The following is a 13,586-nucleotide window of genomic DNA, read 5'->3' as shown; positions in this document are numbered from 1 at the left end:
AGAAAAGCTTTAGACAAAATAATTATAAATACGATTAACTATTTTCAAAGAAGACAGTGAACATTACATCTAATTTATAAAAATGGATGAACACACTTTTTACAAAGAAAAAATATTGAAGGGCATCTGGGTGGCTCAGTCGGTTAAGTGTCTTCCTTCAGCCCGGGTCATGATCTTAGAGTCCTGGGATTGAGCCCCGCGTCGGGCTCCCTGCTCAGCCGGCAGCCTGTTTCTCCCTCTACCTGCCACTCCCCCTGCTTATGCTCTCTGTGTGTGTGTGTCAAATAAATAGAATCTTTAAAGAAAAAGGAAAAAATATTGAGACATAACATATAATAATCCTGACTTTATATATCATGACTATACCAAGATTTTTGTAAGAATACACCAAGAACATATCAAGAATGTCAAGTAAAGAGATTCAATAAGTCTTGAGTAAGTCCTAAACATCTGTATATTAATTAAACTACATAGATCAGTGATATGAATCCCCAGTTGGAGCCCAGAAGATGCTAGATTCAAATTTAACAAGTAAAAATGTGACCATGCTAATATTAAAAAGAAATAATAACTGATTATGAGCAAAGGCTCCAACCACATAACCAAGAGATCTGCTGCCCTCTCCTGGAGGCCAATACCCCGATTCAGTTCTGGCTTAAAGGAAAGAGGACACACGCAGAATGTCTAGATTTACTTTTGCTTTTTCTTCCTTTCTTCCTCTTAAAAAAAAAATGAGGTAAATTCACATAAAAATTGCAAAAATTGTACAAAGACCTCCTGTGTACATGTCACTGGGATTCCTCAATCATGGATATTTCTAAATCATTGAGAAACAGTTGCAGAATTCATGACCCATTAACCCTGAATATTTCAGTACATATTTCTTAAAAATGAGGACGCTCTCCCATACAATCACAGTACAACCATCAACATCAAAAAATTAACATCAATCCAAGATTCCCATCTAATTTACAAGCCCTATTCAAATTTGGCTTTTGGTCCCAATAATGTCTTTCATAGATGCAGGATTAAGCCCAGAAATACACTGCATTTAGCTTCAGTCTCCTTCAATCTGGAACAGTTTCTCAATCTCCTTGTCTTTCATGATCTTGACATTTGTGAAGAGTACTGCCAGTTATTTTTTGAGGATTGTCCCTCAGTTTGTATTTGTCTAATATTTACTTATAATTTATGCATTTTTTGCAGGAATACCCCAGAAGTGATACTGGGTTCTTCTCAGCACATCAAGGAAGTGCACAATGTCAATTTGTCCCTTTACTGATGATATAACTATTAACAAGTAGTTAAATGAATTGTTGATTAGTAGTTAATTAAATTAGTAATTAGAGGTTATAATTAGCAGGTATGGCATGCTTATTAATTAATAAGTAATTAATAAGAGTTTTGCAGAAAGATGCTTTGAGACCATGTAATTATCCCATTCCTCATCATAATGATTCTTGTATGAATTACATATTCAGGGATCTTTACAAAATCATCCTTTTCTAATTCCATCAATTCTTCTATGCTTATTCATTGCCACTCTAATGTAAAGTAGAGCTTTCCCTTTTATTTTATTCATTTATATCAGAACATATTCATGGGTCATTATGTTTTTCAAAGAGTTAAATCCACTATTATCAATATTTATTTTGATGCTCAATTGTTTGGACTTACCTTAGACCAACAAAGAAGAAAGCAGTAGTTGACAATATGGCAGTGCCAGGAATGTGGGGAAAATGACCATTTCATTTGTCAAGGCCCTTCTGCCAAAGACCACCAGAAACATACATGTAGTTAAACAAGTCGGCTTTACTACTCATTGCAGCAAGGCAGAACAAAAATCATAGGTAACCATGGAATATCTCAGTGAGAGATAATTACAAAGAACCTGTTACAGGATTTGGTCTTCCCTTGGGTGGTTTGGAGAGAGAATAAAGAAGCAAGGCTCTGTTCAAAATTGAATACTGTCAGAAATCAAGGGAATGACTACATAAGGAGTAATAGTCATTCATTTAGCAAGAGAGGGGATATTTGGTATTTTGTGGTTTTATATAGTTATCTTATATGTGAGTAGACAAAATTATGAAGCAGCCTTGTTTTGTCCATTCTATCATGGTCTCAGGGTAATCATGAGGCTGGTATTCTGTAAGATTGTTTAAAATGAACAAATGGCCTGTGAGTGTTAGATCACTTTTGGACATCAGAGGCTGCTGCTTCTTCTTTTTTTTTTTTTTTTTTGCACAATATTGTGAGCCGCATTTATTGTAGCATGTAGAGACCACCCACAGCCTGTGTCTTTCAGAGACCAGAGGACACCGCCCAGCCTGCACCTGGGAGCCATGATGCTGGGCGCCTGCCCCACACCCTGCCCACCTGCAGCAGCTCCCAGCATTCCTGAATGGTGGAGACCCCAGGGCCCCCATGGGGGACTGTCCCAGAGGGATCTACGGTGGCAGGGGGGCCACAGCTGGCCCCCACATCTTTTGTTAGACTAGCAGGGTTTAAGATGTTTTTTCATTAGTTGCCAACAACTTAAAAATCAGAATACTTCACATAAAAATCTAGCTTTTTGGCTTCTCCAGATTTCTCGCATTAGACTTACCTACATTCCCGCTTTACAGCAATTAGCTACAACAGAAGGACAGCCACCAATTTCAGGTGGGAATCTGTGCTTTGCCACAGTCCCCACCACATCTTATTGTCACTCAAGGCCAGTTGCCATTAGCGACTCAGACACAATCATGCAAAATATCACAAAGAAATGTCTCTCCATGTCCCATCTCCAGGAATAGTGGGAAAAATTAGAGTCGCACTGCAAAGGCCTCACAACTCAAAGGCCTACTTTATTTTTATAATCCACCTGGCCCTGAGGGCATCTAAGTTAGCAATCTGTGCACTAGCCCAAACCTCTCCTTTCATCCACAAATGCTCACTCCACACATACCCCTTTGTGCAGATCTGAGAACAGTAGCCAGACTTCCCAAATCTGAGCCAGTTTGCTCCTTTAGAAGTCTGTTAATTCCCTGAAACCCAAAGAACTAGTAAGCAGGGTGGACACATCAGGCACAGGGTTGTACCTGGGTGGGGTTGCCCTAGGAAAGCCAGATCCAGGTAAAGCTGTGCTGGCACGCCCTCTAGTGGCCAGGAGGCAACTCTCCAGGCCACCGGGAAGACTGAACTAGATTCCAAGTGAGCCTAGGAGTCAACATCAATGGTCCCCAAACCTGGTTCCCCCTATCCCCACGGGTGCCAAGCTCAGGCTTCCAGCTTCCTCCTGCCCAAAACCTTCCTGATCTCCATCCCACCCATCAGCCACTCTTCTGGGCACGTTGGCACCCATCTTAGCCCCCAGGAGGCCCAGACCCTTCCCAGGCTGTGGCCTCTTCCAGGCAGGCTCCAGCCTCCCCATTCTTCACTCTCCCAGGCTTCGATTCAGGTTTGGCCCATAGCAGCCTGGCAGCATTTGCAGGGGAAAACCTTGCAGAGGTGGAGGAGGCCAATTCCCAGCCTACAGGGTCAGGCAGGCAGGGCACTTAAGTGAGCAGAACAGGCCAGGCGGGTCCCTCAGAGAACGGGAAGCGCACCTCCCAGGAGCCAATGCCACCAAAGAGCCGCTGTGGCCAGACGGCCATTCTTCACAAGATGCTGGGGATCTGGACTTTTACGTGAAATATACCAAGTTTTAAAGGTTGGCTTAATGTATACACTATCCAGGCCAAGAAAACAAGTTGGCAGGGTGGGTCCAGGCTGGGGCCCCAGGAAGACAGCACTGCTGAGGCCCTGCAGCCGACAGAACCTCTGAGATGGTGGGTGTAAGCCAGCGGGTTTCAAGGTTTTGTTTATTTGAGTAGTTTGTAGCCATCATCATGTTTGATCCAGTTGGCCTTCACTGCCTTGATGTCACTCACAAGGTTCTGGGCCAGGCAGACACCAAAGATCTGGAGGAGAGTGATGCCCACAAAGACCCCAGCCACAACGATCAGGTTGTCCTGCAACCACTTCTCAAACTGCCCCACACAGCCTTTGGTGTGGATGGAGCGCTGCTGCTTCAGCTCCAGTTTGAGCCGGACATCATAGCCACACTGGGTGTTGAGGACATCTTCCGCAGGGTCCCTGACGCAGCAGGAGAAGGGCACCCTGCAGCGCTCCCGGCTCGGGTTCAAGTCAGTGCAGTTGAAATAGATATTGAGGTTCCAGTCATTAGGCCCTCGGGCTCCGCAGCAAGACCAATATTCCTGAGCAAAGTCAATGAGGTTCTGGAGGTCAATGTCGTCCCGGTAGGCCTTGACGTTATTGTTGATGAAGAAATTGAGCTGGTCTCGAACCCAGTCCTTGAATACGAAGGCCAGGATCCCTGTTGCTAGCTCCAGGAAGAAGATGAGGCTGTGGAACACTGAGAAAAACTTGAGCAGGAAGGTGTTCTCCCGGAGGGCCCCGATGCAGCCGGCAAAGCCCAGCACCAACATGACACCTCCAACCACTACAAACAGCCACACAAGGTCGAGGCCTCCCAGATCTGTCAGCGCCGAGATATTGGAGAGAACGCCCTTCTCATCCCAGGCCCAGAGGCCAATGGCCAGGAACAGGGCTCCCAGCACCCCAGAGGCTGCTTCTTATTTCTTTCTCACCAAGTGAAAGCAGGAGTGTGTGAGTGTGCAATGACACACCTCAGCATTTTAGCAGATTAGCACAGCTCAACTTTCTATAGCCATATGCATCACTGACTTTATAACTTCTCAAAGTGGCAAAAATGAACATGCTTATATTGCCTCTTCATAGCATATAAAGTAAGAAGCAAGGGAGTGTGAAATGGGTGAAGGGGGTCAAAAGGCAAAAACTTCCAGTTATAAAATAAATAAGTCATGGGGATGTAATGTACAGCATGGTCACTATAGTTAGTAATGCTGTACTGCATATTTGAAAGTTGCTCAGAGAATAGGTCTTAAAAGTTCTCATCACAAGAAAAAAATTTTGTAACTATGTATGTTAACATGTTAACTAGACTTATGGTGGTAATCATTTTGCAATATATCAAATATCAAATCATTATTTTGTTCACCTGAAACTAATACAATGTCATATATCAATTACACCTCAATAAAAACAAACAAAGAAAAACAAACATATGGCCTACCTTAACAAACCAGGGGAGGAACTTACAAAGGGGTTTCAAGAGCCTAGCTAGTGGTAGTACTGCCCAAACGAAGAAAATACAGCTTTATGGTTAAGATCACATTCTCCAGGGTCAGACTACCAGGGTTCACCATCCAACTCTACTTCTTACTAACTATGTGACCTTGGGTAAGTTAAAAAGTGGAAGACTAATAGTTCCAGTTTCATAAGGTTGTTTTGAGGATTGAATGAAGTAATTCTCATAAATGTTACAGAACTATGCACTCAATAAATGTTAGCTCTTATTACAAAACAAAAATGAAGAAGCAAAAATATATACACTTAAAATTATGTTTAGTAATCGGTGTTTCAGTTTAGAAATGACCTAAACATCCAATAAATATTCATTAACTTGATTTAGTGTCAGTCCAAAGCTTTAGGTTACCCAACCCCCTTACAAATCCTCTTCAAGTTGACATACTACAGAACACAGTTACTGTTGAAATACAATTTTCAATAAATATAATAAAATAATAAAATAATAAAATAATTACTGTCAGAATGATGAATCAATTTGACTAAACACAAATCTATATTTTTCATAACCTTAAAAATTAAGTAGAAGTAATGCTAGCTTATTTGGGGAGTATATCTATATACATTTAGGAAGAACTTATCTAAGTAGAATAAAAACATAAGTTTGTATTACACTTACATTAATAAATCAAAAAAATTATTCTTTTTATTAAGCCAAAAATACTAAACTGGACTAATTTGCCAAAAAAAATTGCCTAAATCGTGTGAACTTAAATTCTTAACAATTCTGTATCTGTTTCCGTAAGAATACTTTTTAAATCTAGCACATTGAAAGTATTAGAAGTTCAACCTCCTTATTTTCTGAAATGAGGAATATTCAGTTTATATATGTGCTTATTTCTACAAACCAGTCAGAACAGAGATCCTTAAAGAGACCTTATAATCAAATTTAGTAATGCCACCTGGAGGTAGAAAATATTTCACTTTCACACAATGAGAGGTAAAAACCATTCTGAACTATAGATATAACAACAGAAAAACAAGTGCGAATAGAACTTTGAGCTTGAATTTTAAAATTTCAGCCATAGGTTAAGAGTAGACACAAAATTATAAAACTCCATGGTCCATATAAAGGACTTGTTCTGTCCACAGTGGATATAAATTCTTCATTGATTTGAACTCAAAATAAACAAACACACAAACAGAAAAGATAAATAAACCAGTCTCTGACATTTTTCATCCAACAGGGACAAGCTATCTATTGACCATTAACCAGAAATCATCAAATTGTCAGACCATTAAACCAAATTTCCAATAAGGAATAATTTATCAGCTAAAACAAATTGAAAACAAAATGAGTAGAAAACAAAATTAAAATTTGGAAAAACGGAGAGTCACCAAAGTCCTATTGCCTCTTTGAATTCACCCCTGGAAGCCAAAAGAAGATGTGCCCAGGTTTACACCACCCATGAGATTGATGAATGTTACCTGGCTCTGTCAGGTGAATCCATTGGGCATCTTGGTGGAATTTCCAAAACTGTTAAAAGACAATTTCAGAAAAAAGCAAAATCATGAATCTCACACAGATATAAAAATGAACACGTGTTAAGATTTTTATTTTCCTTATATGATATGAGGGAACCAAACAGATGTAATAACTAGTTCAAAAGAACACACATTTGGGGCGCCTGGGTGGCTCAGTCGTTAAGCTTCTGCCTTCGGCTCAGGTCATGATCCCAGGGTCCTGGGATCGAGCCCCACATCGGGCTCCCTGCTCAGCTGGAAGCCTGCTTCTCCCTCTCCCACTCCCCCTGCTTCTGTTCCCTCTCTCGCTGTGTCTCTCTCTGTCAAATAAATAAATAAATAATCTTTAAAAAAAAAAAAAAGAACACACATTTATATGGAATAAAGGAATGTTGAGACGAATTGCAAATAGACACAAAATTGATTTTTCCACAGGGAGGAAGTTCATTGCATCTCTACCAGCCAGGACAAAGTTCACTTATCTATCAGCTACCTACAACTTTCAAGAGTCGCAAAATAGGGCACCTGGGTGGCTCAGTTGGTTAAGCGACTGCCTTCAGCTCAGGTCATGATCCTGGAGTCCCAGGATTGAGTCCCGCATCCAGTCCCACATCCCAGGATTGAGTCCCGCATCCAGTCCTGCATCGAGTCTCGCATGGGGCTCCCGGCTCAGCGGGGAGTCTGCTTCTCCCTCTGACCCTCCCCCCTCTCATGGGCGCGCGCTCTCTCAAATAAATAAATAAAATCTTTACAAGCAGGGGGAGTGGCAGGCAGAGGGAAAAGCAGGCTCCCCGCTGAGCAAGGAGCCCAACGGGGACTCCATCCCAGGACCTTGGGATCACAACCTGAGCTGAAGGCAGATGCTCAACCAACTGAGCCACCCAGGCATTCCAAAAACAACTTTTATTTTTTTATACCATAAAATTCACCTATTTCAAGTGTACAATTCAGTGATTGTTGGTAACTTTACTGTGGTATAACCAATACCACAAATCAGTTTTAGAACATTTTCATCTCCCCAATAAAATCCTTCACACCCATTTACAGCTAATCCACTTTCCACATCCAGTCTCAGAAAACCACTAATCTACTTTCTGTATTTATGGACTTGCCTTTCTTGAACATTTCATATAAATGGAATGATACAATATATGGTCTGTTGTGTTTGGCTTCTTGCACTTAGCACAGTGTTTGTGAGGTTCATTCATGATATAGCATGTGTCTGTAGTTGATTTCCTTTGACTGTGAATAGTATTTCATCCTATGGATATATCACATTTATCTATCCTTTCACTGGTTGATGGACATTTAGGTTGTTTCCAAATTTTGGCTATGAACATCCATGTGCAAGTCTTTCTGTGGATATATTTTAATCTCTCCCGGGCAATTGCATAGGAGTAGAATTGTGAGGTAGTATAATAGTTTTATCTTTAACTTTTTGATGAACTTAAATTGTTTTTCAAAGTGGTTTCATCATTTTACATTCTCACCAGCAATGTATAAAGTTCTCAGCTTCTCCATGTCCCCCACACATTGGTTATTGTATGTCTTCTTTATTTTAACCATTCTAAAGGGTATAAAATGGTATCTTATTGTGGTCTTAATTTGCATTTCTCTGATGACTAAGGATATTGGGCCAATTTTTACGCACTTATTAGAAGTCCTTTTAAAAGAATGAGATTTTCAGGGCTCCTGGGTGGCTCAGTTAGTTAAGCGGCTGCCTTCAGCTCAGGTCATGATCCCGCGGGGTCCTGGGATCCAGCCCCGCATACAGCTCCCTGCTCAGTGGGGAGCCTGATTCTCCCTCTCCCCACAACCCCACCTCCACCCCTCATCCCCACCCCCGCTCATGCTCTCTCTCGGTCTCTCTCTCAAATAAATAAATAAAATCTTAAAAAAAAAAAAAAAAAGAATGTGATTTTCTTAAGGATACTGGCCGTGCTTGCACATGCTCCTGCTCACTCTCTTGCTCTCCCTCCCACCCACTGAGAGACTTTACAGCATCTCACTTAATGTTGGAATCACACACACACACACACATACACACACACACATTATAGTAAACATATGAAAACTTAACTCCTATCTCACATATTATTTACACAAGAATGAAATCCTTGATCTAATTCCCTTGGGTAGATATACTGTTGGAATTCAGAACTTTTCAGATTTTAGAATGATAATAGATTGCATATACCATATATTACATAATGCTTCCATAGGGGCTTGGGACAATATTCATAATCAAACACATTTCTATTTCTGCAGAAAAAAAAATGTATGAATATTTACACTAAGAGGCATAAATACAGATCCGAAACAGCTTCAAGTTAGTTCAGGTTAGGTTGTGCTGCCAAATCAGTTCAACCCAAACTAACCAAAAAAAAATTTTTATTTTCAGAACTTTCTGGATTCCAGAATTGTGAATAAAGACCTGTGCGGCTATTTATAATAATGTAAGAGTTGGGGGCACCTGGGTGGCTCAGTTGTTGAGTGTCTGCCTTTGGCTCAGGTCATGATCCCAGGGTCCTGGGATCGAGCCCCGCATCAGGCTCCCTGCTCCGCGGGAAGCCTGCTTCTCCCTCTCCCACTCCCCCTGCTTGTGTTCCCTCTCTCGCTGTGTCTCTCTCTGTCAAATAAATAAAAAAAAATCTTTAAAAAAAATAATAATGTAAGAGTTGAATAGGCTACCTGACAATGTTCAGGTTATTTGACATCTAATTAAATATTTATTAATTTTGATTTTTCAATTTTCTTTTTATATTTTGGAGCCAATAACTTTTTCCCAAATCTCAACCATTTATTTAATTAATTAATTTGTTTTTTTAAAGATTTTATTTATTTATGTGAGAGAGAGAGTGAGTGAGAGAGAAAGCACAAGTGAGGGGTGAGGAGATGCATAGGGAGAAGCAGACTCCCTACTGAGCAGGGAGCCTGACCTGGGGCTGGATCCCAGGACCCAGGGATCATGACCTAAGCTGAAGGCAGACGCTTAACCCACTGAGCCACCCAGGCGCCCCCCAAATCTCAACCATTTAATAGACTACTAGGAATCTCTTGGACTCTGTGCACTGGGTCCCCAGTACAGATAAAATACTCCTGTGGATTTATGCAAACAAGAGAAGAAGGGACTCAGAAACAAGAACAAAAACAAAAGAGTAGCATGAGCTTGTAGGAACAGTAAAGGAAGGTTAATGGCCAGAATAAGTGAGTGCTTGAGAATAACGCTGAAATGAGGAAGGAGAACGTTTACTCAGTACCTATGAAATGCCCAGCACTGAACTAACTTTTTTCAAATGCCATCGCTTTCATCACCATCCAAAAACCTATAAAGGGGGTATTATTATCCCCATATTGGAGATGAGATCAAATACTCAGAATTTAAGAGGTTTCCCCAGAATTAAACAGTCAGTATGTGATGGAGCCAGGATTTGAATCTATGTTTTCCAATTCCAAGGTCGATACTCTTCCCACCATAATGTCTTGATATATTCAGAATAGAATACATACAAAGAGAAAGAGTCATCCTTGGGGAAGAGATTTTTGTCTTTTCCATTAGGTAGGATAATTAAGCTGATTGGAGATAAGCAAAAATGACCAAGAGAATTGAATACCAACAAATACAAGGAAAGAGGAAAAAGACACCCAACTAATTTAAGAGATTTTACATCTCTAAGCCTGATTTTCATCAAAGGTTAACATAAGAGTCTGCAAATGTAATTTCAGAACCAGAGTTAGTAATAGCCACGAATCATGGAGAAAAGAAGGAGTATTTGGCAAATGCACAAACATTTTCCTTATTTCTAAAATTTGGCAGGGGGGAGGTAAATTCCAAAAACATTAGGTCAGTAAAGTTTGACCCCAACCTTGAGCAAAACTTTTAACTGGAATCCTAAACAGATGACTAATAGAGCAGAATATAGTGATCACTATTTCACTAAAACCAGTGAGTATCCCAAAATAAGCCACTCTTCTTTCATATGGTTCTTTAACTGATTCTGAGAAGAGGGTCTTAAGCTAAAGTCCATGGCTTGTGAACCTTGAAATTATATGCAAAATTTAGTGCATGTGAACATTTTTCTGGCTGGACAAAGGGTCTTTTAGCTTTCATTAGATTCTCAAAGTTGTAGACGTGGGGGCTTTTGTGACCTCATGGCAGTGGAAAAAAATGGGGTCTCCGATCAGCCTGTGCAGGCCCTGTGAGTCCTCTCTTGTCTCTGTGGTGATGTCCTTTTTCTCTTGGTTGCTGGGTGCTCTGATGGCACCTACTGCTTAAAGTCTGTCACTGGTGAATTCTTGGTTAGAGTCTTGGCTCTGATAGAGTTTTCCTTCACTGGCTTGGTTCCACCTCCACAACTGCTGTGGCTGTAGACCCCTCTGAGCCTCAGGTAGGGCCTCCATCTGGCCTTGACCGTCTACCCCACAGCCTCCACTGCAGAAGTGCTTCATCCAGCTGAGGAATTTCTGGTTCCCTTCCATATCTCACGGGGACCAAAGGAGATGCAGGATTGCTAACTCAAGCCCGCTCTCTGCCTAACAACTCTGTACTCTGCAGCTTCCACTTACCAGTCTCGGGCCACAGGGAATAGCAATCGCTTTCCTGGATCCCAAATGAGTGACAGGACATAAGCCTCCTCTGCTTTTTTGGCTTTTTTTTTGGTCTTTCTCTCAACCTACCTAGCCCCCTCCCAACCACACATATATGCATGCACACACACAGATATCAGCAGAGAATCAATGTGTGTGTGTGTGTGTGTGATCATGTGTGAATGTTATCACTTACTCCCTTCCCTCTTCTCTCCTTTGTCCCATATTCTATCAGACCAGAAGAAGAAGGATTTCGTCCCCCTCTACTGCAGCAGAGATTTTCTGTAAGTCATATTCTTATAGGGGTAACATTTGCCCTCTCCCAGGTCTATAATAGCAGAAGGGTTACAGAGGAAACTGATTTCTGGGGCTGCAAGGAGGTAGATGTGTGTGTGTTGGAAGGGAAGAGTGAGGACTGAAAATTTCATAGGCTTAGTATTTTTAAACATTACCCCATTACACATGATAATTATCTTGAAATATTTGAAAGGTGTGATGCAGAAGATAGAATTAACTTATTCTTTATTCTTTACTGGGCTGAAATTACACCAGTGGTGTAAGCTACAAGAATGCAAATTTGGATTTTTAAAAAACTTTCCAGTAACCGGAGGTTTTATTCAAACATAAAATAGGATAACATAAGAAATAATGGGATGGTGTCACTGGAAATGTTAATATATTATTCACAACTAATGAATCATTGAACATTACACCAAAAACTAATGATGTACTATATGTTGGCTAATTGAATTTAAGTTTAAAAAAACCGTAAGTTTGGATGACCACTGATCAAAGATACATGGCGGGGGGGGGGGGGGGGGGGGGGGGGGGCGCGCCTGGGTGGCTCAGTCAAGCGTCTGCCTTTGGCTCAGGTCATGATCCCAGAGTCCTGGGATCCAGCCCCGCATCAGGTTCCCTACTCCGTGGGAAGCCTGCTTCTCCCTCTCCCACTCCCCCTGCTTGTGGTCCCTCTCTTGCTGTGTCTCTCTCTGTCAAATAAATAAATAAAATCTTAAAAAAAAAAACAAAAACAAAGATACATAGGGGAAAAAAATCCACCTTGGTTTAAAGATTATAATAAATGACCTCAAAATTACCTAAAGATACAGATTCTCATCTTTTTTTTTTTCCAAATGAGGTTTTCATCATTTATCTTCTAACATCATTAGCAAGTAGACTGCAGATTTACATGTCTCTGAGTTGGCCATCTACTACTCTCTCTATCTCAGACTACAAAAGGTAGCCAAAGACTTGGGGCCAGCAGTAGAGAGGAAAGGTCATATGCAAGGAATTGAAACACCAAGCCTGTGTCATATATTAGTATGGAGTCTAAATTTACACTACTCATATGATGTGGGATTCTTAACACACACACACACACACACATACAGGAAATGACTGGACCTGGTAAAAATCCAAAGGCTATGTCAGAGGCAAATGACAATTTTCTTTGTAGGGAAACTTCACAACCCAAGCACATGAAACTCCCAATGAAATAACCTCCTACTGAAGATGAGTTTACCATCAAGAGTTACAAATCATGAGGAAACAAACCACTTAAGACAAACTTAGCAAAATAGTTAGCATACCAAGAACTAGATGTAATAAAACAATCTAAAAGGAAATGTAAAACAAATATGTTCTATCAAAAGAAAATTCAGAAAGCTCTGCTTAATATGAATATTTTATTCAGCAAGGAACAAACTGTTGGAGAATAGGAAGACTTCCAACCCAAAGTAGTTAAGAAACTTGAATCTCAGTAGTTACAGCTCAGTTTATAAAGCATGAAATGTGGGAGTGCATTTTCTATTGTGATTGGTTACTAGAAACTTACACTCCTTTTCATTGCAAGCTTACTTTGTAGCTGACTAGCTAGGAAGTTTTTGGTTTTTTGTTTTTTATTTTTGTTTTTTGTTTTTTGTTTTTCTTAAGTAAGCTCTATGCCCAATGTGGGGCTTAAACTCACCACTCCAAGATCAAGAGTCGGGGCATGCTCCACTGACTGAGCCAGCCAGGTGCCCCATGGCTAGGAAGCTTTAAGGTCATGCTGACATGAAAAAGTCTTAATTTTTGTTTAAGGTCAGAGTAAGTATTTTGGGGAAATCAGAATAGTTTTAAGTTTTGGTTGCATGATTATTAGTGTTTGGTCTAGGAATATATTCAAACTGTGGTCTCCATTTTGGTTTTGCTTTAACAGTTCCAAATAATAAAAGATTAAAGAAATATTAGAAACCAAAATGAATGAACAGTACAAGAAAGAAAGAATGAAAGAAAGAAAAAGAAAGAAAGAAAGAAAGAAAGAAAGAAAGAAAGAAAGAAAGAAA

General features: G+C 40.5%; 1 protein-coding gene across 1 annotated transcript; it reads right to left on the bottom strand.

Moving 5' to 3' along the window:
• Nucleotides 1-2,223: 2,223 nt before the first annotated feature.
• LOC116633702 (tetraspanin-17-like) lies at nt 2,224-8,196 on the bottom strand. Its single transcript, XM_032406268.1, has 2 exons — nt 8,166-8,196; nt 2,224-4,609 (listed from the first exon to the last, which is right to left on the bottom strand). The coding sequence occupies exons 1-2, from the start codon at nt 8,194-8,196 to the stop codon at nt 3,843-3,845; spliced, it is 798 nt and encodes a 265-aa protein (XP_032262159.1). The 3' UTR covers nt 2,224-3,842.
• Nucleotides 8,197-13,586: the final 5,390 nt, after the last annotated feature.

This window comes from Phoca vitulina, unplaced genomic scaffold, assembly GCF_004348235.1.
Source record: "Phoca vitulina isolate PV1807 unplaced genomic scaffold, GSC_HSeal_1.0 scaffold8, whole genome shotgun sequence".
Lineage (NCBI taxonomy): Eukaryota > Metazoa > Chordata > Mammalia > Carnivora > Phocidae > Phoca > Phoca vitulina.
The sequence above is the reverse complement of the archived record's forward strand: the minus strand, read 5'-3'. Positions and strand labels throughout refer to the sequence as shown.